General features: G+C 41.6%; 1 protein-coding gene and 1 long non-coding RNA gene across 5 annotated transcripts in view; one reads left to right on the forward strand and one right to left on the reverse strand.

The window, feature by feature from the left end:
• Window positions 1-3465: 3465 nt before the first annotated feature.
• Window positions 3466-25421, reverse strand: part of CCDC125 (coiled-coil domain containing 125) — a 39668-nt gene continuing 17712 nt past the window's right edge. For 3 of the 4 annotated variants that reach the window (XM_030567560.1, XM_030567557.1, XM_030567558.1), the window contains 7 exons: window positions 23824-23906; window positions 23365-23403; window positions 18309-18424; window positions 15078-15185; window positions 11382-11556; window positions 4353-4486; window positions 3466-4205 (listed from right to left, as the gene is read on the reverse strand). In XM_030567560.1, coding sequence (XP_030423420.1) covers window positions 3825-4205; window positions 4353-4486; window positions 11382-11556; window positions 15078-15185; window positions 18309-18424; window positions 23365-23403; window positions 23824-23906 — 1036 coding nt within the window. In that variant the 3' untranslated portion in view covers window positions 3466-3824. The remainder of the gene's footprint in view (window positions 4206-4352; window positions 4487-11381; window positions 11557-15077; window positions 15186-18308; window positions 18425-23364; window positions 23404-23823; window positions 23907-25421) is intronic. The other variant, XM_030567559.1, reaches the window with a different exon arrangement.
• On the forward strand, window positions 4505-11349 carry LOC115653857. Its single transcript, XR_004001020.1, has 2 exons — window positions 4505-8036; window positions 11244-11349. It is a non-coding gene; the product is annotated as an uncharacterized LOC115653857 (long non-coding RNA).

The following is a 25421-nucleotide window of genomic DNA, read 5'->3' on the forward strand; positions in this document are numbered from 1 at the left end:
TCTTGCATCTTCCACATGCTAGGTTGAGTAGCCTAACTACATGTGTACAGGGTATACTTGAATAGTCATTAGTCCGGAGAGGAAGTGCCACTTTAGTTCAATATCTAGGGCATGCATCTCAGGGGGATCTCGGATTCCAGTCCCCCCTGCACTATTTGTATGTACAAAGTGGAACAGGTTGTTGAAAGATTGAGACTGATCTCCCAAGAGACTAGCCTATAGCTTGGTAGGTCAGGTACTCAACAAACACAGGGGGAAACTGGGTTCAAGTCTCTGCACTGCTCAAATGTCAGATGAATGCCTGATCTGAACATTATAAGAAGGGGCAGTGTCACTGCAAACAGGTCTGGTGCCTAAGTCTCTTTGTGAACCCAGCCTGAAAAATCAAAACAAGTGTCAAAACTGTTCATTTAGATATTTCTGATTCTTATTTATTTTCTAAACTTGGACTGAAACAATTTGCTGAAATTGACACAAATTTGCAAAATATTTTGGTTGACCCAGATCTGCCTTCTTTGTTTGAAAAGAGTTTCAGACAAAAAATGTCACCCACCTTTAGTCCCTATCCCAGCAAGCTTAGAGTCTTAGATAATGAAAAGATGCAAAAGTGGAAGAAACAGACAAAAGGAAGGTACAAAGAGCACAGAAGGATGAATGAAAACACCATGCACAGCAAACACCAGTGCCCAAGGCCCAGTGAGATTGCTGTCCCAATCTGTCCATGCAGAAATAAAAAAAGCCATGAAAAACGCTTTTGAGGTACTTTCCCTCATGTAAGGTGATCACATTCAGAGACTGAGAAATAGATGTTTTGTCTATTTATTTTACACCTTTGCCTCTTTTTATGTAGTTATATATATTTTTTTCAGATAAATGGCAGAACACCATGTATTCTGATTCCTTGGCCACACAATTTGCTGCTGATGGCACTCTTTGCTTCAGAATTGTGATCGAGCATCTAGATGACTCTTCAAAAAAGTACTTAGGCTCAGGGCTTAAATACTCATAGAATATTTCCCACTTCTTCTCCCTCTCCCCCATGCTTTAAAAACTCTAGGGGAGTTGAAAATATTTACCAGATCTCTGTTTCAGACAGTGCAGGCTGAATTTAAGCCCTGCTTAGGCTTTATTATGAGGATAACTTTCCAAATGTGAATTAAAGTGTAAACTGATGCGGTACTGTCACCAGCCAGCCTGAAACAAGTGAATGTCCCCCACTTATCTCAAGGGACTGTAAATGTACATTTTCATTTGTTGTTGGACACACTGAGCTAGCTGTGGTAAGAGTTCAAGTCACCTCTGCCTCTGAACACTATTTCTTGCGGAAGCAGGAGCAGGGCCGGCTCCAGGGTTTTTGCCACCACAAAAAGAAAAAAAAAGCCACGATCGCGATCAGCTCCACTGCCACTGCTTCAGTCTTCAGCAGCAATTCGGCGGCTGGTCCTTCGCTCCGAGAGGGAGAGAGGGACCCGCCACCGAATTCCTGGACATGCCGCCCCGCATGGTTGGCCACCCCAAGCAGCTGCTTGCTGGGCTGGTGCCTGGAGCCAGCCCTGAGCCAGAGGGAGGGGCAAATTTTCATAGTAGGTACTGCTAGTGCACTCTCATTAGTGGATGATATTATGGAGTCTGTGATTTTTTTTTTTTTTTAAACACTGCACCTGAAAGCAACCATTTTAGGGATATTTTTTATAAACCTGGAAAATAAATAACGAACATAATATGTCAAACTAGGGCTTCGTCTACACTACACCGCTTTTAGAGACATGGCCGTGTCGCTAAAACTCAGGTAGTGTAAAAGCTATTTGTTGACACCTTAGCCAACAAAATACTTCCACCCCCTACGAGTGGGGTTCATGTGTTCAACAGGAGAGCGTGCCTGCCAACAATGAGCGGTTTACACTGCCACGGCAAATCATTGGTCTTTCGGGGGGTGGAGAGGGGAGGATGATTCTTGAAATACTTGTGAATGACAAAAATTTTGTTGTTCAGTTGGCAGTGTAGATAAAGCCTTAGTCACTATAGAATGAGTAATTAAGGAAAAAATGTAAACATTTAATAAACTTGCTACACAAGAAAAAAAAGTTTTATGGTCTGTTTTTCAGAGGTGCTCAGCAACCCAATACTGTCAACAGAAGCACCTTTGTAAAGTTAGGCCACTACTATATGAAGACTCCATCTAATGTACACATGTATGTACTGCCTGCATCACTACAGTGCTGACTGATATAATACAGAATTTTATACTCAAATTAAAAATATATTTATTTTTGTAAATTTTACAATTATCATACATGAAATGTTTGCGCCAGCATTTAAAACAATTTTAGAGAGGAAAAAAAGATGGGTAAAGAATAACTACAACACTGTTTAAGGATATTGCATTTCACATTTGGACTAATAAAAGTATTTTAATTCGTGTGCAACTGATATTTTGCAGAAATAAAGTCACCATTGATCTGTCCAGAAAGCACCAATTGTATGTTGACTCAGCAAAGTACACTTTTCTTATAGATTTCCTGATTTAGAAGATATAGTTAAAACAGTGCTCCTGTAGAACTGAAAATGTAAAGATAAACACAGCCATAAATTAACTGACAAGGTACAGAGTTCATTCAAAAAATCCCAAAGGTGTATTTTTCTTAAATTCATAGATTCCATTGACAACCATGTCATTCTTAAGTTACTGGAGTTTATTGGAATTTTGTTAATTATAATTTAAAAAGAAAGTAGTCTTTGCTTAGTATAGTCATAGATATAAAGACGTGTATTCCTAAATAAAAATTGAAGAGGATGTAACTAGAAGCAGTCCAATAGTAGTAAAACATTTAAATATTATAGCTTATATTTTATTTATATAAAATCTCAATATATGTTTAAGTTTCAAAAATATTATTCTCTCTGGTTAAATTACATCATTTATTATTCATATTATGCTAGTACCTAGAAGCTGTAGTAAAGGATCAGGGCTATACTAGTAGAAATCCCCACCAACTTCCAGTACTGGGCCCAGAATCTTTTAATTTATAAGGAAATTCAATGCACACGAAACAGTGACTAACAGCCTTGGCATCAGCCAGGGATAATGTGGGCAGGTGATTTGAAAGATTTAACAGCTCTGCTAATGTATCTTAGGGACCATATGTACTATGAAATTATCTGTGTCAAAACATATTTGGGAACCTCCATGTTGCAACTCTGCTTTGGTCCTGGTCTATGTGGACACTGGTATAATTATAACTTAAATAATAAAACAAAAACAAACACCGAAACCATGAAGCTATTTGTTGGGACTTAATCTGGAATGGTCTTCGCTGCTCTGTGTTACATACAGGATTTTGAAATGCATCCAGCATTGCTAATGTTCATTAATGAACAGATAAAGCACAGCATGACTCTTGGTTTTCCACACATTTCTTATACCCTTTTTTTTTAAGCACATGGCAGAGTTGGAAGAGAATCAAATGGCTTTTTAACATCTTTAATTTGGTTATCAGACATAAGAGGAAAAGAACAGGTAAAAGGCAAAGTCTTCCCCGCAGCAAAAACAAGCCACCTTGATTAATAGACCAATCCTTCCAAAAACTTTTGGCCGACTTTTTTTCATAATAGCAGGCATACACAGAAGCAGACAGTAAACAGACAGTTTACAAAGTCTAAAAAGGCTTATATAGTACAACATAATTAAAAAACATAAGATCTTAACATTTTTAACCGGAGTATGGAAATACGTTCTTTAGAAAAGTAGTTCATAAACCAAATTTTCCGGAATTTTATTACAGAATTAGAGTTTAAATTTACTTGTGCCTTGGCACTATCACAAGTTATTTTTTAATTGAGTGCTCTTGATATGTACAATTCATATCTGTAGTTTCATCTGTCCCTTGCACATAATTTTCTTTTAAATTCCTGGATGGCCAGGAATGTGATTTTTTAAGTGGTCTTGCTGATTTTCGATATATTTTCGAGTTGCGAATTGAGAAAGTATTGTCCTGAGAGCCAAGATTTTGGCAACATGAATATTCAGGATCAGTTGACTCTTGAGATTCTGAAGCTGTATCCTGATGGTTCTTCAGAGTAATGTTCTCTCCTGAAAGATTATTTTCATTACTCTGCTTTGATGCATCTTCTTTTTCCTCCATTGCACGAGCCAGCATATAACTAACCTTTCTTTGATGAGCCAAAGCCTCTTCTTTATCACTCAGCTGTATTCATATTAAAAAGAAAAAAAGAAAACTAGTTTATAAACTATTCCTTAGAAAATCATATGCGAGTCAACAATATTTGTTTGCTCAGAGGGAACAAAGCCAAATCTGATCAATATGCCTTTGAGATTTTTTTAAGATACTAACCAAATCTATCAGCATCCTAAGCATTTCATGAGGATTATCTAGTTCTTCCATTTTCCTGCAGTCAGCATCAGAAATAAGCATGCCCGTCAACTTTTGTCCCAGATTTTTCTTGTTCCCTTGCAACATCACAAGTCCTGAGAAAAGGAATACACTTCATTTGAAATACACGAAAAGGATATGAAAACTAGTATTCTTTAAGCAAAAAAGATGACGACTTTGGGATAAAATATACATTTACAAAGTAAGATATGGAAGTTTAAAAGTCGTAATCCAAATTATAGTTGACTTTCATTGGACACAATATGACAAATAGTTTTGCATGCAATGCCGTGCTGGCCCACACCAACAATAAAATAGTCTTTTTATTGCAAACATGGGTCAGCAAAATGGAAACTTCTGGAACTGCATGAGAAATACACTTTGCTTCTTTTATAAAGACTGTGAAGTCCTTTGAGATCTACTGATGAAAAACACCATATAAGAGGGTAGGTATTATTATAACAATCTCTACTTGTTTTGTTTTTTGTTTTATAAAAGGGACATTATATGATAGGTTAAAAAAGGTTTTGTGAAAAATATAAAAAGTTGTAAGTCTTAAACTGCTAAATATATATTATTTAAATTTCAATGAAGATTAAAATAAACAAAGGATAAACTATCTTGAGTTAAGTCTAGAAATATATGCTAATATCCCACTATAAAAAGAGTGTGGAAGTTTTAAGTTCTTTTTATGTTTGCTGAAGATGCCTCAGGACATATAATTAGCGAACAAAGACACCAGAATAATCACTAGTTTCATGAAAACTTCTAAAATATATCTCATGTCAGAATATTACATTCTGGGGCCTCTTTAGCAAACAAAGAAAAAATCCCAGCAGATTTCACAAACCATAGCAGCAGTGGGTCAGTGGATAACACATGGGACTGGAAGTGGGTTCTGTTCCCAGCTCTGCCATGGATTTGGGAACAAAGCACGTAATATTTTCTGTACCTTGGTTTTCCTATGTGTACAATAAGGATAATGACATTTACTCCTCTCCTTTACAGATCTCTTTGAGATCTGTGGCTGGCCAGTGCCAAGTATTATTGATAATAAGAATGTTTTCTAAAAATAGTTAAAACTTGATTATGCAATATTTCTCAAATTGCTTAGGGAGTGGGGGATATTCAACACACATTTCTGTGCTTAATTGTTGTAATTCCCTTACCAAGATTCAGTCACGCATATTTTTAGTAAAAGTCACGGACAGGTCACGGGCAATAAAGAAAAATTCATGGAAGTCTGTGACCTAATTTTGACTTTTACTAAAAATATGCATGACAAAATGGAGAGCTGCAGGCTCTCCATATCACCCAGTGGGGCCTGGGTTAGAGGTGCAGAGCCCGCCCACCACCCGTGGCGGCTCCAAGGTCGGGGCACTCTGGCTGCCCGCGGAGGGCTCAGAGCTTAGTGCCGCCCGTGCAGACTCATTTCTCCATGCTGCCTGCGGAGGCTCAGTGCTTCGTGCCACCCATGGAGGCTCCGAACCCCTTGCCACCGCTGGCGGTTCTTTGCTCCCAGGCGCCTGCAACGGCTCCGTGCTCCAGGGTACCTGTGGCAGCTGGAACTTCCAGAGAGTCCCGCTGCCCACAGCAGCCAGGAGTTTGGGGTCTCGCCGTTGCCTCAGAGCTCTGGGCACCCCTGCCTCCGCCCCGTCTGGGAGCTGCCTGTAGGGCAACCCTGCCTCCCTCTGCAGCTGGGAGCTTGGGCCCCCGCAGTTCCCAGCTGCCAGGGGTGGCAGGGGACCCTACAGCTCTCAGGCACTGGGGGCTCAAGTCATGGAGGTCTCTGGAAGTCCTCTCTGACGAAATCAACAAATTCTGTACTATCAACAATTTTCTCTTTTATTAAAAAAAAAATAGCAACTAAAACTAGGCTAAATCTTGCCCAGAATTAAAATTTGTAACAATAAGCTTGTATAAATCCTAAAAACAATATAAATCTTTTCACAAAAGATCATTACAATTCTAAATAAAAGTTGTTGGTTGTTTTTTCCTAAAAAGAAAAGAGTACTCACCTTGTGCAGTAACTGCAGTTCTTCAAGATGTGTGTCCTTATGGTTGCTCCATTTCAGTTACTTCAGGTGCACAGGTGCCTCAAGCCATTGGTCAAAGATTTTCCTTTAGCAGTGTCCATTCGACTCACACATGCCCTCTATACAACCCCAGGCCCCACACCAATGATATATAGGACTGCACAGGCAAATTTCCCTCAGTTCCTTCCAGGGGTGCAAGTAACAAAGGATTTACCAGTACGCGGGAGTCCTGAGTGTGGGTGAGGCCTCAAACAGAAGAGGCGAGGCCTTACAAGATTTAAAGGTCCTGGGGCTCCGTCAGTGGCTGAGACTAACAAATTTATTTGGGCATAAGCTTTCGTGGGCTAGGAGTAACTTCTTCTTCAAGTAGTGTCCCTATGGATGCTTCACTTCCAGTGACTCCCAAGGGGTATCCCCACAGGGGATGGGGAGCTTCGGAATCAAGTCCATGACTGAAGACAGTAGAGCAGAACCAAGTGTTGCATCAGAACTGATGGCAAGAACCAAGGCATGATGTTTAGAAAAAGTATGCACTAAGGCAGAGCTGCTAGATGGGCCTGTCTCAAACACTGGAAGGTTTTTGACTAAAGCTGTGGAAGTTGCCTGCAATCTGGCAGAGTCTGTTATTATCCTTTGGTGAGGTATAGCATCGTAGCAAGCAATAATTTACTTAGAGATCCACCTTGAAAGTCTCTGTGAACATTTCATGTATTCCTTGAATCTTTTTGCAATGGAGACAGTCTAGGTGCTTTTCAGAATTGCTTGTTCTTATCCAGATAAAAGGTCAATGCTCATCTCAGATCCAATGTATGAAAGGAATTATTATGCTGAGTGGCTTAGGAAATAATACCAGTAGATTAATAGACTGTGTAAGATGGAAATCCGTCAGCACCTTAGGTAAGAATTTTGGATGTGGTCCTAAGGAGACCTTGTCCTTGAAAAATACCATAAATGGGGGATTTGCCATCAAGGCCCCATTCTCCTCAACCCTGTGGGCTGACATGATAGTGACTAGAAAGACCACCATCATAGATAAATGAAACAAGGTGCTGGTCACCATAGGTTCAAACAGAGGTCTCAAAAGTATCTAAATACCAGTTTGAGATCCCAAATTGGAGCATGATCCTTAACCTGGGGGTCAGGTCAAGGTTCTCCAAACCCTTAATAAATCTACAGGACACAGGGTGAGCAGGTATAGAAAATCCCTCTAGTGGGGAATGAAATGCTGATATTTTTAGCCAGATAGATCTTAATGGAGGTAACTGATAACCCTGATCTCTTCAAGTCCAGCAGGTAATTCAAGATGGCTGAGAGGGGAGAAGATTGAGGCACAAGGTGGTGACAGCGATACCATTGGTTGAACCTTTTCCATTTCTGAAGGTAAGTTGACTCCCATCTATTGTTTAGTAATGCCTGTTGTACACTTGTCAAGCAGGTGGATTCTAAGCCTGTGGACATCTATAAGTTGTTCTTGGAGATGAAGGAACTCTAGGCTGGGGTGAAACACACAATCTGCATCCTAGGAGAAAAGATGAAGATGGTCAGAAGCTTAAATGTCAGTTGGACACACTGATGAAGCAGATATGGATACCATCTTGGCCTCAGACAGGTTGGTACTATAAGGAAAACCCTGGTCTTGTCCTGTCTGATCTTGTTCATCACTCTTAAAATTAGCGGTGTTGGAGGGAATGTGTAGAACAAGCCCTTTGTCCAGGGAAGGAGAAAGGCGTCTCCCAAAGAATCATGACCTAGGTCTCCTCTTGAGCAGGATAAGGGGCACTTCCAAAGGTGAGCATATTTGTCACATCCAGCAACTGGAAGTCCCCACCCTCTGGAATATCACATGAAGAATTTGAGAGTTCAACTCCCATTTGTAGTCCTAGGAGAAGCCCCTTCTGGGCATATCATCTGTGACATTCTGGACTCCAGGGAGTTAAATGGCTGAGATCTGAATCTGATGGGCTATTCACCAGTTCCATCGCTTTATAGCTTTGGCACACAAGCAGGGGGATCTTGCTCCTCCCAGTGTGTTGAGCATGCAAGCCATACTATCTGACATGATCTTGATTGATTTGCCCCGATAAGAGGTAGGAACTGAAGGCAGGCATTTCTGACTCCCCTGAGTTCCAACCGGTTGATATGGAGACTGGTTTCCTGAGATGACTATCTGCCCTGAGTTATCAGGGTATTGAGGTATGTGCCTTACCGTAACAAGTAATGCATCTGTTGTCACAGATATTGTTGGAACTGGGTGGATGAAAGGGATGTCCGCGCAGATACTGCGTTAATTTTTCCACCAATCTAAGGCATTCTTCACCCAGAAGTGAATTGTGAACTGTTTGTCCAAGCTGTCTCTAGCTGAGGAACAGATAGATCCTTTTGAACCAGTCCTGAAAGCAGTGGAGGCATAGTCTTACTTGCTTGGTCATGAAAGTGTAAGCTACCATATGACCCAGGAGATGCAAACAGTTTTTTACTGTAGTGGATAAATTACTACTATCACTAGAACCTTTGAGAACACCCTTGAGGCTAAAGCGAGGCCAAAGGGAAGTACTCAATATTGAAAATAATCCAGGTCCACAGTGAAATATAGATATTTTCTGTGTGCAGGATCTACTGCAATATGGAAGTAGGTGTCCTGTAGCCTGGTTTTTATCCCTCAATCTCCTGCCTCTAGAGAAGGGATTGCAATTGCCAGAGTCACCATTGTGAACTTTTAAGACTTAATTTGTTCAGTCACCTCTGATCCCCTTGTGAGGGGATGGAACCAGTTCTATCAGTTTTAAACGAAGGACAGAGTGTACTTCTTGACTCAGTATAGTCTCATGAGAGGTGTCCCTGAGGGATAAGGAAGAAAGTGGGAGGAACATAAAGTGGATGATGTAGTTGATGTTACAATGTCCATGACCAACTTGTTATAATAAGCCACCTGTTGGAAATGGGAAAGTCAGTCTCAAAAAGCGGGACGGTAGGTGAAAGTTTGCATTTTGCAAACTAGAGCCAAAGGAGGAGCTGAACCCTCAACTAACCCATCAAAACTGTTGTTTCGACAAGGACTGGGTGTTCGCTGAAGGCGGGTGAAAACGTCTCCTTCATCCTCCTCAATGTCCTTTAATGGGGAGGAGGGACCCAGTGGAAAAGGGTGGGGAATCCTGCAAGGTAGCAATGGTAATCTGGGGACTGGGGTCTCAGTACTGAGACTCAGTCAGCATCCATGAGCAGTGAGGCTCCAGCTTGTCTAACACTGACAAGTCCCTGGAGTAGCAGAATTCCTGGGGTAGCAAGTGGGTTGGTACAGAAGTTGAGGTAGAGGGTAACGTTGATCTGGAGCATATAGATGCCAGGGCCAAAGGTGTCTGGTGCTTTGATTTTGCTGGTACTGATGGACCAGAATGTGAATCCACCACTGCTAAGTCTGATGTAGATGGTACCTTTCTACAGGAGTGTATGTCCTGGGCCACTCTGTCCTTCCCAGGTGGTAGGTACCAAGGAGCTGCCCTTCTCCAACGTGCTCCAGGATCTCCCAGCCCCACCAGTACTAGAGGAAGAGTCCTTCACCTCCACGATACTGAGTCAAGAAGGCGAGGCCTCTCACACTGCAGACGTAGAAGGAGATTGGGGCCTTTTGGGAGCTGGCTCTTGTAGTGGGATCCCAAGGTCCTCTTCTTCGGTACCTTCCCTGAGTCCTCCACAGTCTTCCCCTACTCCTCTTAGAGGAGACTTTAGCCGAGGTCAAAGGGGCACTGGAGACACATGTATAGGAGGCAGTGTCCTGATCTGACTCAGAAGTGGGTTAAAAGGAATGCTCCAGCATCCAAAGCTTCAGTTTGGTTTACCGATTCTGCCATGCTCTAGATTTTAGAGCTAGGCAAAAGCTACATTTTGGGGAGCCATGGGACTCTCCCAAGTAACGTCAGCACTTAGATTGGCTGTCACTGACCAGACAGCTTCCTGACAAGAGAAGCAACATTTGAAACCTGAGAAACCAGGCATGTCCAGCTAGGCCAGATAAGCTCCCTAGGGGGAAAAAAGGGTTGGGGAAGGAGGAAAAAATCCAAACCTCTCACTACTATCTACAACTAATTCTAACTAGACACACTAAACTAACAATAGAACAACAGCAAAACATGGAGTTTCATCTCAGTCCCAGGTTGTAAAGAAGGAACTGAGGGCAGTTTGCCTGCTATATAACCTCAGTGTGTGGCATGAGATTGTATAGAGGGCATGCGTGAGCTGAACGGACACTGCCTATGGAAACTCTCTAATCAAGGGCTCAAGAGGGACATGGCACATCTGAGGTAACTAAAGTCGAGCATCCATAGGGACACTACTCAATGAAGAACAAACATTCCCTCTGCAATATTTACAACTGAAATGTCATACACTGTTTTACTATAGGATAACCTAAAAGCGAGATTGACTAAAGAGACCAGTCTATTTTCACAGTCCAAGTTGAGTGCAAAAGTTAAACAAATATCAAATGGTATAAAAGTATGTTTGATTTTGAAGATCCCTGCAGTTTTAATATCCAATATGTTATTAGTGCCATAGTTAACGATTTTTTTTCAATGATTTTATTCAGACCGTATCCTCCAAATGCAGGATAAAAAAAAAATAGATTAAAAAACCTAGACTGATAGATCCAATATACTGTTAAAAGTTATTGTTAGTGATTACAAGCAAGTTCTATTTATGTACAGAATTCCTAAAACAGAAGTTGTAAAACCTCCAGCAGAAAATCCCTAACTTGATGACACAGTATTGTAATGTATTTACAGTTTTCACATAACTTTTCTCCTTTTTTCTTGATTCTCAGGATTCTTAGGTCAGCAATTGGATCACAGCTGTAAATGAAACAGTGTCGCAACTCTTCAATAAACCTATCCTCTTTCCTACCGATACTTTTTAATTTTACTTAAATTCCAACAACATAATTACGAAACATCACAGTTACCATCCTCTTTCAGGCGTTTCCAGTTTATAAGTTTTGTTTCTTTTTTACAGATCTTATTCACTTGGGTGAGCCTCAAAGCCTGGTCTTTTCTCTGCATTAACTGCTGCTCAAACGCAATTCTGAAGGCATCTGCCATTATATATGCTTCTTCTTTACTCTTCTTCAGAGCTTCACACTATTTTAAATTAAGGAAAAAATAGAATGTATCACACAAACTAGGAAGCTAAAGCAGTTAAAACATTTAGACTACGTCTATTAACATAGATAGCAGGACTTCTTATACTATTATGGAAAGATCACTGCCAACACAGACACACTCATACCAGGCCTTTAGGGGTGAATGGAGATAGAGGAGGAGCTAGCTAGATACTTTTAGGGAAGTGGTGACATCAGTACTTTCTTCAGAACAATATTTTTTTTCTTTTTAGAAGGAAAACAAACTAAACACTAGCTTGTTAACAGAATAATTTTGAAGTGGGGATTGAAATCCTTACCCCTGAATGCATGTGTATATATCTACATACACACGCATCCGCTGCACTAATTGACTCTCCTGCAGTACTGCCTGAAGAGGAGCAGGAGTCTCACATTCCAGCTGCGCTCAGCACTGCTGTCACAACCAGGCTGTGAACATGTGCAAGAGAGTTCTATGTTATTAGAAGTTGAGGTACTAGTGTCAAGGAGAACAACCCATGTACAACAGAGCCACAATAGCATCATTTCCAATCTGTGCTGCTCTTTGAAAAGGGAACTATTGCCCTGCAGCTGCAGGATATTGAGGAAGGATACCATACTTATAAAAGTAATAAAATAAAATAAAACAAAAATGCACCATACAAATTATGGCTTTAAACTAAATCTATTCTTTAAGCAAGGTAGATAGGAAACACTTTCAGCCCAAAACATGATATAAATGACTAGAAGAAAGTCACAGATGTGTGTCTTTAAAAATGAATATAATTATATGACTTGCATCTTTTAACAGAAAAGCTATTTTTCCCCACATGTTCTTGTTCAGGGTGCATTCCTGATGGACATTTTTAGTTCACTTTAATTTTTCTTAGCCATTTTCCTGTTCAATCCTAATGAATCTTCAAACTGATGACAGCTTCTGTGGAAGACTGTTACATATGCACAATGGACCTTTCAAAATAATACTTAATCTTACACTATCAAGATTTCCAATGGACTTCCAAACAACTAGAACTAGAACTCACAAATATTTAGGTTATTCAATTTTAATTGTGTTTCTGTGCTGCTGCATTTATTATTTGTATTGCAGTAGCCCTAAAAGGTCTAAATCAGGATCATGACTCCATTGTGCTAGGAGCTGTACAAACACAAGGGAAGACATGGCCCTTAACCCAAGGGGCTTAAATATACTTTGAGAAGATGCAACAAGTAAATGTGACGAACAACAAGAGGAAAAAGGAAGGATGGATATACATAACAAGTTCACATGGTTTATATAGGCTAGCTCTGTGCAAAACTTCTGAACAATTTCAATATACCACATGTGGGTTCTCTCTCTGTCATTGTATTATATTTTCTCTCTCTCATATAAAACACATTACATTAATAAAAGCATGGATATCTGTAAAAGGCAGCACTCTTAAATTAGGGGTGTGTGTGTGTTTACATACTGTGATAAAGTTCCTCCTCTACCTTGGTGGATTCTGTGCTTATTGGCGGATTTTGCTAGCCTCAGAGATCTTCCTGTGTTGGATCAGGAGTTGGGAGGTTTTGGGGGGAACCTGGGCCCACCCTCTACCCCGGGCCCTGTGGACTGCAGCTGTCTAGAGTGCCTTCTGGAACAGCTACGTGACAGCTACAATTCCCTGGGCTACTTCCTCATGGCCTCCTCCCAACACCTTTGTCCTCACCACAGGACTTTCCTCCTGATGTCTGCTAACGCTTGTACTCCTCAGTCCTCCAGCAGCATGTCCTCTCACTGCCAGCTCCTTACGCACACCTCACTAACTGGAGTGAGAGCCTTTTAATACCAGATGTCCTGATTAGCCTTAATTAATTCTAGTAACTTCCCAATTGGCTACAGGTGTCCTAATTAGCCTGCCTGCTGAATTAGTTCTAGAAAGTTCCTGAGTGTTCTGGAATAGTCCCTGTTATCTTATCCAGGGAAAAGGGACCTGCTTAACCTGGAGCTAATGTATCTACCTTCGATCACTCTCTTGTAGCCATCTGGCCTGACCCTGTCACAATACCTACACACTTACGCCAGCCAACTCTAAGCAACAAATCAGTTTAGGCTTTAAATTTGTAACATCCATTCAAACAAATTCATCATATCTCTTAATAATTAAGACTAGTATATGATTACCATGCTCAGGATGACCTATCTTTAGCTTTAAAACAAGACCCTCATGCAGCAAATCTTTTTTAAACCATCAAATTCCAAGAACATCCATGTAAAGGAGCAGTACTGGAAGCTCAGGACTGCTCCCCATTCAATGAAATAAAATTCCACAATATATACTCTATTGGGCCAAAAAGTATTCATCACTGTATGTTGTGATGTACTCAGAAGGATTACATGGGATTCAGCAACTGAACATAAGATTAATAAAATCAAAGCAAATCTAGTCTCATTTTACAAATTCTTTTCTCAATCCTGCAAGCTTTTTATATCATATAAAACATTAAATTTATGTTAACAGATTACATTAGGGCTCCAATACAGCAAGGAGAAGTTGTTGCTATTTTCAAGTCCACTTTGAATCCTAGTAATGATGATAATGTGCTATAGAGATATGGTGCATTTACACCGAAAAATGAAAAAAAGTTATGAAGCTGTGTACATGTTTCCTGTTCTTGGCTGTTTTTATCCCTTTTACTGATCAGTAAAAGTTTAAAACTATCAATTTGCTTAAGAACACCCGCAACTTTTAAAGTACTCATAATTACAATTTGGAGAAAATTTGGGCTCTGGTTTAAAGGCTGCTGCATCCTGCACATAATCAACTGTGGCAAAGATTATTAAAAAAAGAAGGGAGCAGTCCATCTCTGTTAAACAACAGAAGAGATTTATAATGCCAGCAACTTGCATTTAAGAAAAAAATATGCTTGGACTACAGAAGAATTGTATGAGTTGCAGAAGTGATATTCCTGATCTTTAGGGCATGGTCTTCCTCTATGGAAAACTGCCACACTTAATACCTGAAGTTAATGCTGAAAAACTGGATTTGGAGGCAAAAAGATTTCTCTGTCTCTCGTGAACTTCCTTCCTCTCTCTGGGAACTGCTAAATCTTCCCTACCAGTTGTGACTTAAACCAAGTAATAATGGCTAGTACAGAAGATTCCTGGTATAGATATACTGGCAAGCTTTCCTAGTATAGATGCAGCTTATACCAGCAAGAGTGCTTTTGCTGGTATAGTTTATACTGGTTTCTTTACGAAAACATGCTACACTGGCAAAAGTGCTTTTTTGCCAATATCGCCATCTACAATAGGGCTTTTGCTAGTATAGAAATGTTGTAAAACAAAAAATTACTACACAAGCAAAAAGTTTCTAGTGTATTATTATTACTAATTTGTATTACCATAGCATTTACTGAAGCTTGCAGAGACTTTTGAAAAGCACTATTTTGTTTTTGAAATGTACTAGACCCAAATAGCAAGTATACATTTTAATGACAAAGACATCTATGTTGCTCCACATCCAAGTTAGGCTATATTACCTCTTGTCTGAGCTGAAGGAGCTGCTTTCGAGTTGCAGCTGACATTTTAGCACAGGAACAGGGCTCTCCTCCAGAAGCATTACAGGTGCAGGCTCCAAGAACCGCCAGCTTCAAATCCAAGAGCATTACACACTAGTTACTCAAACACCACTATGTGCACACAAAAAGTAATTTAAATAATCTAGATTTTTACCAATAAAAATATCTTGAAATCGTAGTGGAATAGGTTAGGGAAACCCACATTATCTACACACACGCCATTTATTTTTAATTAAAATAAGCATTAAAAACTATTCAAACTTTACAACAGGGATCGGCAACCTTTGGCATGTGGCCCACCAGGGTAAGCACCCTGGCGGGCTGGGCCAGTTTGTTTACCTGCCGCGCCCACTGGTTCGGCCGATCGCGGCTTCCACTGGCTGCAGTTCGTTGCTCCAGGCCAATGGGGGCTGCAGGAAGCAGCACAGGCTGAGGGATGTGCTGGCTGCAACCTGTGGACGTGGCAGGTAAACAAACTGGCCAAAGGTTGCTGCTCCCTGCTTTACAACATTCATTTCATGGAGGTTCCCGAGTTCCTTTTCAACCTCCCCTCCCCTCCTTCACAATATTTTGTCTGTTACTAATCATGCCAGTCTGATATTTGGTATTTGACATTTGCAATATCTTGGGCAGAGAAGGAGAGGTGAAGTAAACCCTGATGGAGACCATCCCCATAGGAATTTAATGTGCTTTAACATCACATCTTTAGTTAATTCTTGAGTGTCCCCATGTAGACAAGCCCGGAACAGAAAAATTTTCAAAGCCAGGGACAGATACTATTTGCTATATTATACGCTCTAATTTTATTTGGGACATGCGCATGGATAAACTTTTTTTTTTCCCCTTCTTCAAGTTCACCTGTTTGGGTACATAAAACCTGGAAAGATGTATTCTACATAATTAAGACTATGATTATGTTATGGAGGTCAAGAAAGTCACAGAATCTGTGATTTCTAGATACCTCCGTGACATTGGGGCACCACAGCACCCAGCCACTGCTGGCAGCAGGGGACCCTCCCACAGCAGAGTCTGCTACAATGTGTGGCAGGAGGACCCCTGCAACTGACCAGCCGCTGCTACCAGCAGGGTCACCCAAGCTGCCCAGCCACTGGCGCTCCTGGTGGGGGACCTCGAGCTCTCTAGCCATAGTGTGCAGTGGGTGGGGGACCCTGCAGCTGCCGCAGGCAGCAGTGGATTCTCCACCCCCACAGCTCCCAGCCCCACAAGCAGTGGGGGATTTCCTCCCCCAGCTCCCAGTCCTGGGGGCAGTGAGGGGCCCCCACAGCACCCCAGCCACCACCAGTGGTGGCAGAGGGACCCGGGCAGCTGCTCAGCCACCACCGCTGGTGGGGCCCCCCCCACAGCTCCAAGCCCAGCAGGGAGCAGGAGATCCCCCCAGCCACTGGGCATGAGTGGAAGGCTGCAGCTCCCAGCCGCTGCATGCAGCGGAGCGGGATGCTGGACCCTCCTCCATCCCTATTTTGTCAGGGATGTTTTTAGCAGAAGTCAGGGACAGGTCACAGCTTCTGTGAATTTTTGTTTATTGCCCATGACCTGTTGTGATTGGGTGGACTAGGCCCAGAGGCCCTCTGCTGGAGACCTTAGGGTCCTGCCACACTCATCCCAGGTAAGGAGCAGTGGAGAGGTCCTCCAAGCAGGCTAGAGTGGCTGCAGGGGAAGCAGCTAATCAGGGCCCAGGAGGGCTCTATAAAAAGGAGCTACAGCACCTGTGTCAGAGACAGGGCAGTTCCTTGCTAGAGCTGGAGGAACATGGATGGTGTGACTGGCTGGCTGAGGTAACTGCAGCATAATGGACAGCCCAGTGCTAGCAGGGACTAGGGGAGCAAGGAAGAACTCCTGGCTGACTGCTGGACTTGAGCTTAGAAGAGCTCCGAGTTAAGGTTAAGGCAGCAGTGAAGGCTGGGTCCCCTCTCTCCCCACAGGCCACGGGGGAAGGGCCTACAATGGGACATCAGTAAACCCCCAGAAAGAGACTGAACAGTCAAAAGGCCTAGCTGAAGACTGGGGCCAGAACACACTAAAAGGGCAAAACCATTGCCTCCAGGGAGGAAGCCCTGGGGATACAGCTCAAAGGCAGGGCTGGGACTGGTTTAAAGACCATGGACACAGCCAGCCAGGCAAGGGAGGCTTGCGAGAGGTAGGCATGGACCCTGTTAACCTGGCTATGACTTTCACTAAAAATATCCATGACAAAATTGTAGTCTTATGCATAAAAAGTCAAGCTATTCCCATAATAAATATGTAGACAAGGTATTACTGAGTTCATCAGCCTATGATTAAGTAGCTGCCAGATATTTAACAGATGTGGACATACCCACACATTGTATATTATGAAATTATTAAAAGGTTTAGGTGCAGATTTTCAAAAATGATTAAGGGATTTATGGGCATAAATCCCCATGACTTTCAATGGCAGTTATGCTCCTATATCTTAGAAGCTTTTGAAAATGTTCTTCCTAGTTGTAATTGAACACAAAATTAATAAAGAGACCATTACAGTGTAATCTTGCTAGAATGAATATTTCCAGGAATATGGATTGAACCTGTCATGTCATACTATTTGTCCTTGTCAATAGGATTCTGTCCCTGGAAAGTTAAGGAAGCCCTGGATATATTCCAGACTGCTCTCTGGAAAGCTCAGATCTTGGATCACATAAATTGGAGTCTTAAGTCATTCACCCCCATTTCTGCCACATTTGCAGCATGACAGACAGGATAGTGGGATATCTTCCACTGACCAGAAGCATGGCTTCTACCATACAGCATAAGAATAGTCAGAAGAGTTGTCAGTATGTTTATGCTGCTCCCTGAAGACCTCAAAAGAGGTCTCCCCTCATAAGGAGAAAGTGCAGAGCTTGAAGAGAGAGTGCTAAGCCTGTTGACATTAGTAGGATATCCTGATGCTTCTTCGGTCCACTCTTCCTTTTCACAACAGTAGCAAAGCAGATAATTGCCCAACAGGCTCAGACCACTTATTGCAAGCACTCAGTTAATAACAGGAGGCATATTTCTTGTTTGCTATAAAGTCATACTTTATTCTGATGCATTATCAAAATGAACTTTTGGAAGGAAATGTTTCATGGAACTTCATTAACTGGTCAAACAAAATGTATTAAAAAAATCTTCCAACCAACCATACTTACTAAAATAAAGAAAACAATTTTCACTTACTTCAAGACCTGTAATTTCCGTAAAGCCACTTTTATTAATGGACATATTTTCCTGAATAATCTTCTGTTGTTTTACATCAAGCATTGCAAGAAACTCCAAGTGCTGTTGATTCAAAACTGTGAAATTCAACATTGAAAATAATTAGTTTTTCCTGCTTCTAATCTCCTCAATATCTGACTTTGCTTACCAAGAAATTGCAGCAGAGTGATAGCTCTCCTACAATTAAGGTTAAAATCAGCTCTCTGTTCAAACCTTGACTGCTGAGTGCTCTAAAATCTACACTATTAGCTGTATTGCTTTGTAATGTGCTGTGCTGGGCATGGGATTCAATTCATGATCCAAATTTGGGGCCATTTGATCAAAGCGTACCAAGAGATAGCCCCTGAAAAAGACAGCTTCTCTTAAAGTTGAGAGTTTCTGGCAACTTTTTTGCTCCTTACAGATAGAAATTAAAATATGGCTCAGATCATTGCATCAGGGTCTCCAACATTCAACAGTTTTTCCAACAAAGTGCCAGGTACCCACCAGCCCTTTGGGCAAAATCAAATTAATACATTTGAAAAAAAGATTTTGCTTCTCCAGTTAGGCTCTTTGAAAGCCTTATGTACTTATTCTCATTTCCAATGGATTATACCAAGAATGCACGGACTGTTAGTGTCACATAAACTTGATAGCTCAAGGAGATAAGTAGTAGTCCTTTGAATCTGACTCATCCAGCCAGTGTCTGTTCAAGTCCCACTGTGGGTCAAAAGGCTGGATGGCATATTGCTAAAATCTGCCTGTTACTGCGTTTACTTAGGGATAGTGTGTTTTTTATTTTTTAAAAAAAGTAGACGTGAATGTTAGCTGACAGGTGAAAGGGGTTTGCTGCCATATGGAGGAGAAAGGGATAAGTGGGGAAGTGAGGTAAGAGGAGTTGGGAGCTCAGGTAAGGGTCACTGGAGAAAAGCAGGGGCATCTGTCAGCTCTGCATTCTCCCCTTCTGTGTATGTACCAGGATCTGAGAAGCCTAAGCCCCTCTTCCTACCCACCTTCCATATGAGCTGAGGTATGGGGTGGAGAGCCTGCAGGTAACAAATTAAAACATCTAGGAGAAATTACTATAAGGAGGGGAGCTGGAAAAGTTGGTGGGGCAGAAGGTGGAGGAGAGAGGCATACTAATCTTCTCACACACTTGAAGTTGCTATAATAGAACTGTCAAGGTTTTGGGATGTAGACCAGAAGATTTCTCTCACTGAGTCTGTTAGCAGCTACACATTACAAACGTTTCAAAGTACAACCATTAATTATCACCATCCTGCTATAACAAAATGTACAGGAAGGGGGAGGAGCAATGAGGAATCACATAGCAACTGTGTGACCCAGTGGAAAAACCATTGGACAAGGACAATTCCTAGTCCTGCCACTGGCCTGCTGGATGACCTCGGGCCAGTCATCTCACCTCTCTAATTCAATTTCCCATACGCAAAATGTGGATGATGTAAATTTCTTTGAAGCCTATTGATGAAAAACACTATATACAATCTAAGCCCTTTGATTACCTACCCAGAGTAGCGTATTGACTGCAAACCTAGGTGAGAACTACAACTGTCTAAATGACCATTAACGCCTACTGTTTTTTAAAAAAAGTTAATAAAGTTTTGTTATTTAATTTACCAACACAGAGTTAAGGTTGCCCGCTGATAGCTTGCACCCTTCCAGAACATCAAGTTCAGCAAACTCAAAGTTCTGAAAACCAGGAAATATAGAACAGGCACTATCTGCACTTCTCCTATGCTCAGACACTGAGCCTACTCCCCTGAAAAAATACCACACTTGTAAAACTAACAGCCACTTCCTCTTCTTTTACAACCACTTGACATTTGCACACAGGATACAACCCAACCTATACTTTCACCTACCCATCATTAAATCCACAGACTTCTTTTATATCCCAGCTCACTACTGACAATACCTATGGCAAGAAAATCCCAGTATCCTGCTACTGATGCAACCTACACAATTCTGTATTGAAATGATGCAGACTGGAACTTCAAGGTATATATGCACCTCTTTCCTTTGAAAACACATATGAGGGGACTCTGACCCACATCTCCTCATATCACAATCACAGCTCTATGATGCTCCTCAAACAAATCCCCAGATCTCCTCATATCACAATTACAGCTCTTCTAAGCTGCTCCAACTTATTCCTTCACCATTCTCAGTACAGCTACACTTAACATACTGAATGCAGCTGGAGTGCATACACATAATTCTCAGGAGTTACTGCCAGCTCCAGTGGGACAGAGTTAAGGTTGCATGGGTGTTTATCTTAACTCTATTTCCTGGTTTTCCAAAATTTGAGTTTTGCTGAACTTGACATTCTGGAAGGACACAAGGTATCACCAGGCATCCTTAACTCTGTGTTAAAGTTTTTTCCATTTAATTGAGAGATTAGTTTAACCGTTTAAGCATCAGGTTTGGAATACCTAGACTCCCTAGAACCAGAGGCTCAAATTCCTTGCTTCTTCTAAGGAAGAAAGTCTAATGTTCTTTCAGTGTGGACCATATTTTAATAGAGATGATATCTCATATCCCCTCTCCTTCCATTCAACACCATATGACCACCTCTCTTTCCATTTACAATTATAATTGCCTAGTTCAAAAAGTAATACTAGGAAAATATTAATTTATTTTTAGTGGTCTTTTAAAGCAATTTTGTAGCTACAAATAAGGGGAGGTGCTTGCATCGTATGATTCAACCAGCTCTCTACAGACCACAGTTTAGGAACCTCTGTTCTAAGGTAAATAAGTTGAGTATCCTACACTATATGCTATGGGAACCTGTAGATGAGTGGACTCACCCCTGCGGCACCTCTTGCTGGTTGTCCTGGGGAATTAGCTCACTGCCAGCCCGGAGCACCTTCTGTAGGCCAGTGATCTGCCTTCCAGCTACTGGCCCCATGTCCCTCCCAGGACCTCAGTGCTCCTTTCACTGGGACTCCCCTTCCCAGGGGAGCCCCCACCCCACTATCCCACTTTGCCTCAGTATTGGCTACTGCCCAGTCTCCATCTAGCCCCTGTTCGCTGGGGCAGACTGCAGTATAAGCCACTCCTCATCAGCAAAGGGGTTTGGACCTGCTGCCTTTGCCTATCCCTGGGCTGCCCCCTGCAACCCCCAATACCTCTTGGCCTAATGCTAGGCCGCAGCCTGGGGCTTTCCAGGTAGGAGCTCTGCAGCTCCTCTGCCTTTCCCCAGCCCTGCTCCACCCAGGTACCTTGTGTCTAGCTCCTTGCAGCCAGGCCCTTCTCCCTCTACAGCCAGAGGGAGAGTGAGCAGGCTCCTGGCTCACAGCCTTTTACAGGGGCCAGCTGTGGCCTGATTGGGGTGTGGCCCAGCTGCGGCCACTTCCCCAGTCAACCCAGCTTTTAGAGCTGCAGCTTTCAAGCCCTGCCAGGTGGCTTTTTAAACCTCTCAGGCAGGAGCAGGGGTCCACCCTGCTACAGAACCTAAAGTTCAGATATTAAAAATTAAAAGTCCTTGTCCTATATGGTCCTTACTATCTCATAGTAATTTTCCTAACAGCAGGAGTTTGCCCTGGCTTTCTTAGCCAAATGTTCCATTTCTCCACTGTTGTACAGGGAGCAGGATAGTAGTTTCCCTCCACACCTGAAGTGGCCGTATTTTAGTGCTGTTATAATTTGTGAAATACTTCAGGATTCTTTGGGATAAAAATCATATTTAATAAAAAATATAATATTTTATCATCAGTATTCTAACATTCTATACTTAGACACCAGATTTCTTCTCAAGTGAAACTGATGAACCTCATTTTATTAACATCTTATTTCTTCAGTTTTTAATGTATTTCTACTCTAGCTTCCATAGCAATTACTTCCAGTATCTGCTTAATATAAATCACCATGTTTTATTTCACACTCCATTTCAACAATTCTATTATTATGCTGTTGCTTGTTTTTTTCTGAATAATACACCTCTCACTTTCTTCCCCAATAAGGTCTTTGAATAAAGCAGCTGAAACAATCTGATTCGGATCACTATGAAACATCTCGCTGCTGAAGACAAGATAAACTGTCCATTTTATTTTTCTTGTCTACAAAATGTGTGTACAAAGAAAAAAATCAAGTTAGTTTCACTTTTTTAAATAAACTCACTTTTCTTAGTTATGTTTTGCTACTGATCATGATGGAAAAGACACAATGATTCTTTTTTTAAAAGTTACCTCATTGTAAGCTCATTCAGAGTGCCCTACTTCATTATTTTAATGCAAAGAGTGGCAACTAAAATAAACTACCAGCATGGAAGAAAATATTTTAACAGTCAAATCATACATCTAACATGAATTTCAAGTCTACACTCAACCTATCGTTCCCTCCTGTCTTCCCCATCTCTGAGAAAATACCCCAGCTCTGAAAGGCCAGTAGAACCGAGAAGAAAAAGGCAAAGACAACAAAGATGGGGCTCTATTACTAAAGATGAATATCCTCTGACCCAGCACAAATACGTCAGTGATGCTCCAACAGGTTGCTAGAGAACAATGCTCAAGTAATGAACGGCAAAGAGTCACATTTTTAAAGGAGATAGTGAGTGTGTGTCTCTCGCACATGGACACATCCCACTTCTTATTATATTATGTAAAATATCAGTACATCCTGAAGTCACAGTTATGAAAGTAAGTTGAAATGAATGAAAAATTTTGTAAGCCACATCTGGCTTAAGATGGTATCTCCAGACATCAGCTGCTAAAGAAGATTTCCAGATCCAAAGTTAAACAAAGCAAGATCAGATGAACATGTAGACATCACTGAATAACAATGTGTTGGCTCGTAAAGTAAAATAAACCTCTTTTGTGACACTCCAGGAGCAATCTTTGCCATCATGCTGGCATACGTCCCCATTTCCTGGGACCATGAGTTTTTATCATCCTGATGAATCCAGGATCCTGGTCCTGACCAGACCAGGCTGAAGAAAGGGACCTGAATAACATCATCACCCCTATGAGCTCAAGCTGCATCCCAAACACCATCTGGGATGAAATGGAATCAGACTTACAATAGCTGTAGCCCACCTCAAGTAACTTCTTCTCTTTTCCTGAAAAGGACAGTCATTACCATATTTAATACCATCTAAGAGTTTGTCAAACAAAGAGATTTTCCTTCTAAAAGGATGTTTAATAATGTGTTTGCCATGGTACTAAGCAGGCTACGATTTCTGTACAACAAACCCCGAATCTTGTTTAACATAGTCTTTGTCCAACATTAAACAATGTTAACACCTTTGGCCCATATATTCCAATTAAATTAATACAACAAACCCCTTATGCTTAACAATCTCTTCCAACTTGTATTTAGACACTCATTACATTGCTAAGACCCAAAGAACTCTGTGAAGCTGTCCATTTCATCAACAGAAGTTGGCCCAATAAAATATATTACCTCATCTATCTTGTCTCTCATTAAAAACAGTACTTTTTAAAAGGGAAAAGTATTGAGCAATGCAGTGTTTGCTTACTTGCATTTTCAGATTTAAGAGTTCTAACTTCATCTGTTCTGAGTTTCAATGTTTCCTTAAGGGCTGCATTTTCACAGTATATCCTGCAGAAGTTGGAAACAAACACAGATTGTTTTAGCTTTGAAATAGTTATTTAAAAACTGACTCAAGTTAAAATCACTTGTGTCTTAAAATGTTTTCCTTAGCTTTTCTATATGTAGCAATTAGAATTACTGAAAGATTAGAGAAAAATCCACCTGCTTTATTTTTTTCAATTTGCTTACTCTGTGCCTCTGACAAGACTGTGGGCTGGTCTTCACTACCTGAGAGATCCACGCTGCTGCAATTGATGTATCAGGGATTGATTTAGTGGGTCTAGTGAAGACCCACTAAATCGATGGCAAAGCACACACCAGTCGACCCCGGTACTCCAGCTCTCTGAGAAGAGTAAAGGAAGTCAACTAGAGAGCGTCTCCCGTCAATGCAGCACAGGGAAGACACAGGGGTAAATTGACCTAAGCTACATCGACTCCAGCTATGTTATTCACTTAGGTCGACTCACTCCCGCAGTGAAGACATTCCCTGTGTGTGTAATCAGTTTCCTCTTTTGTTTGTGAAGATTTCTCACAGCAACAGAAAGAGAAAAAAACACGTACAAGAAATGGAAGATACTGCATCATAAAATTACAAAAACTAGCAGAGGGTTGGTACAAATAGCAAATATAGAACCTGAAACTACTTTTTACTCTTAAGAAAAAAATCCAACAGCTAGATATTAAGCTGATAATGTCCCTTCAACAGTCAATGATTCTTCGTGGGAGATTCTGCTAATAATATTTAGTGTACCGCCCATTATATAACAAACACAAAAAGAAACATTTAAAAAAAAGGCAAAAGTGCATATTCAAAGCCTTTGCAATTAAGAAACATTTTGAAAATTTCAAACAAGTAAAATGGAACATAAGATACCTGAAAAACACCATTTTCTCTCAAGTTCAGGAAGATAATATATTGTCATGGGGAACAGTCATTAAAAATTATGTACAAAATACATACCGTATATACTCGTTCATAAGCCGAATTTTTTTAGTAAAAAAGGTAAGCATCAGAGAAGGGGGTCGGCTTATGAACGGGTATAGAGAGGGGGAGAAGTGGGACACAGCCGCACCCCAAACGGAGGGGGCAAGGAGAGGTAGCAGAGCCAGAAGGGAAGAGGCGGGGTCAGAGTCTCTCCTCTTCTGGCCACACTGCTCATCCTCCAGCCTCTGAAGCAGCTGCAGCTCCAGGGCTGGCAGGCTGTGGCCGTACTGCCCAGCCCACCGGAGCAGGCTGCAGTCACACCACCTGGCCTGCTAGAGCAGCTCTGACCAGGCCAGAGACATCCTCCCCCAGCCCGCCTCAGGTAAGGTGGGAAGGGATGAGATGGGGAGAGTGTGGGTGTCCTGGGCTAGGGATTGGACAGGGAGGGGTCATGTGGGGAGGTCCCGGGGTAGGGGTGGAGTCACGTGGGGGGTGGTCACAGGGGTTACTCTCTTGACCCCCACCTTCCCCGCCCCCCATCGATGTCCTGGTCCATCAGGGTAAGCTGCTGGTGGGCCAGGACCTTTTGTTTAGTTAGA

The sequence above is a fragment of the Gopherus evgoodei genome, chromosome 6 (assembly GCF_007399415.2).
Source record: "Gopherus evgoodei ecotype Sinaloan lineage chromosome 6, rGopEvg1_v1.p, whole genome shotgun sequence".
Classification (NCBI taxonomy): Eukaryota; Metazoa; Chordata; order Testudines; family Testudinidae; genus Gopherus; species Gopherus evgoodei.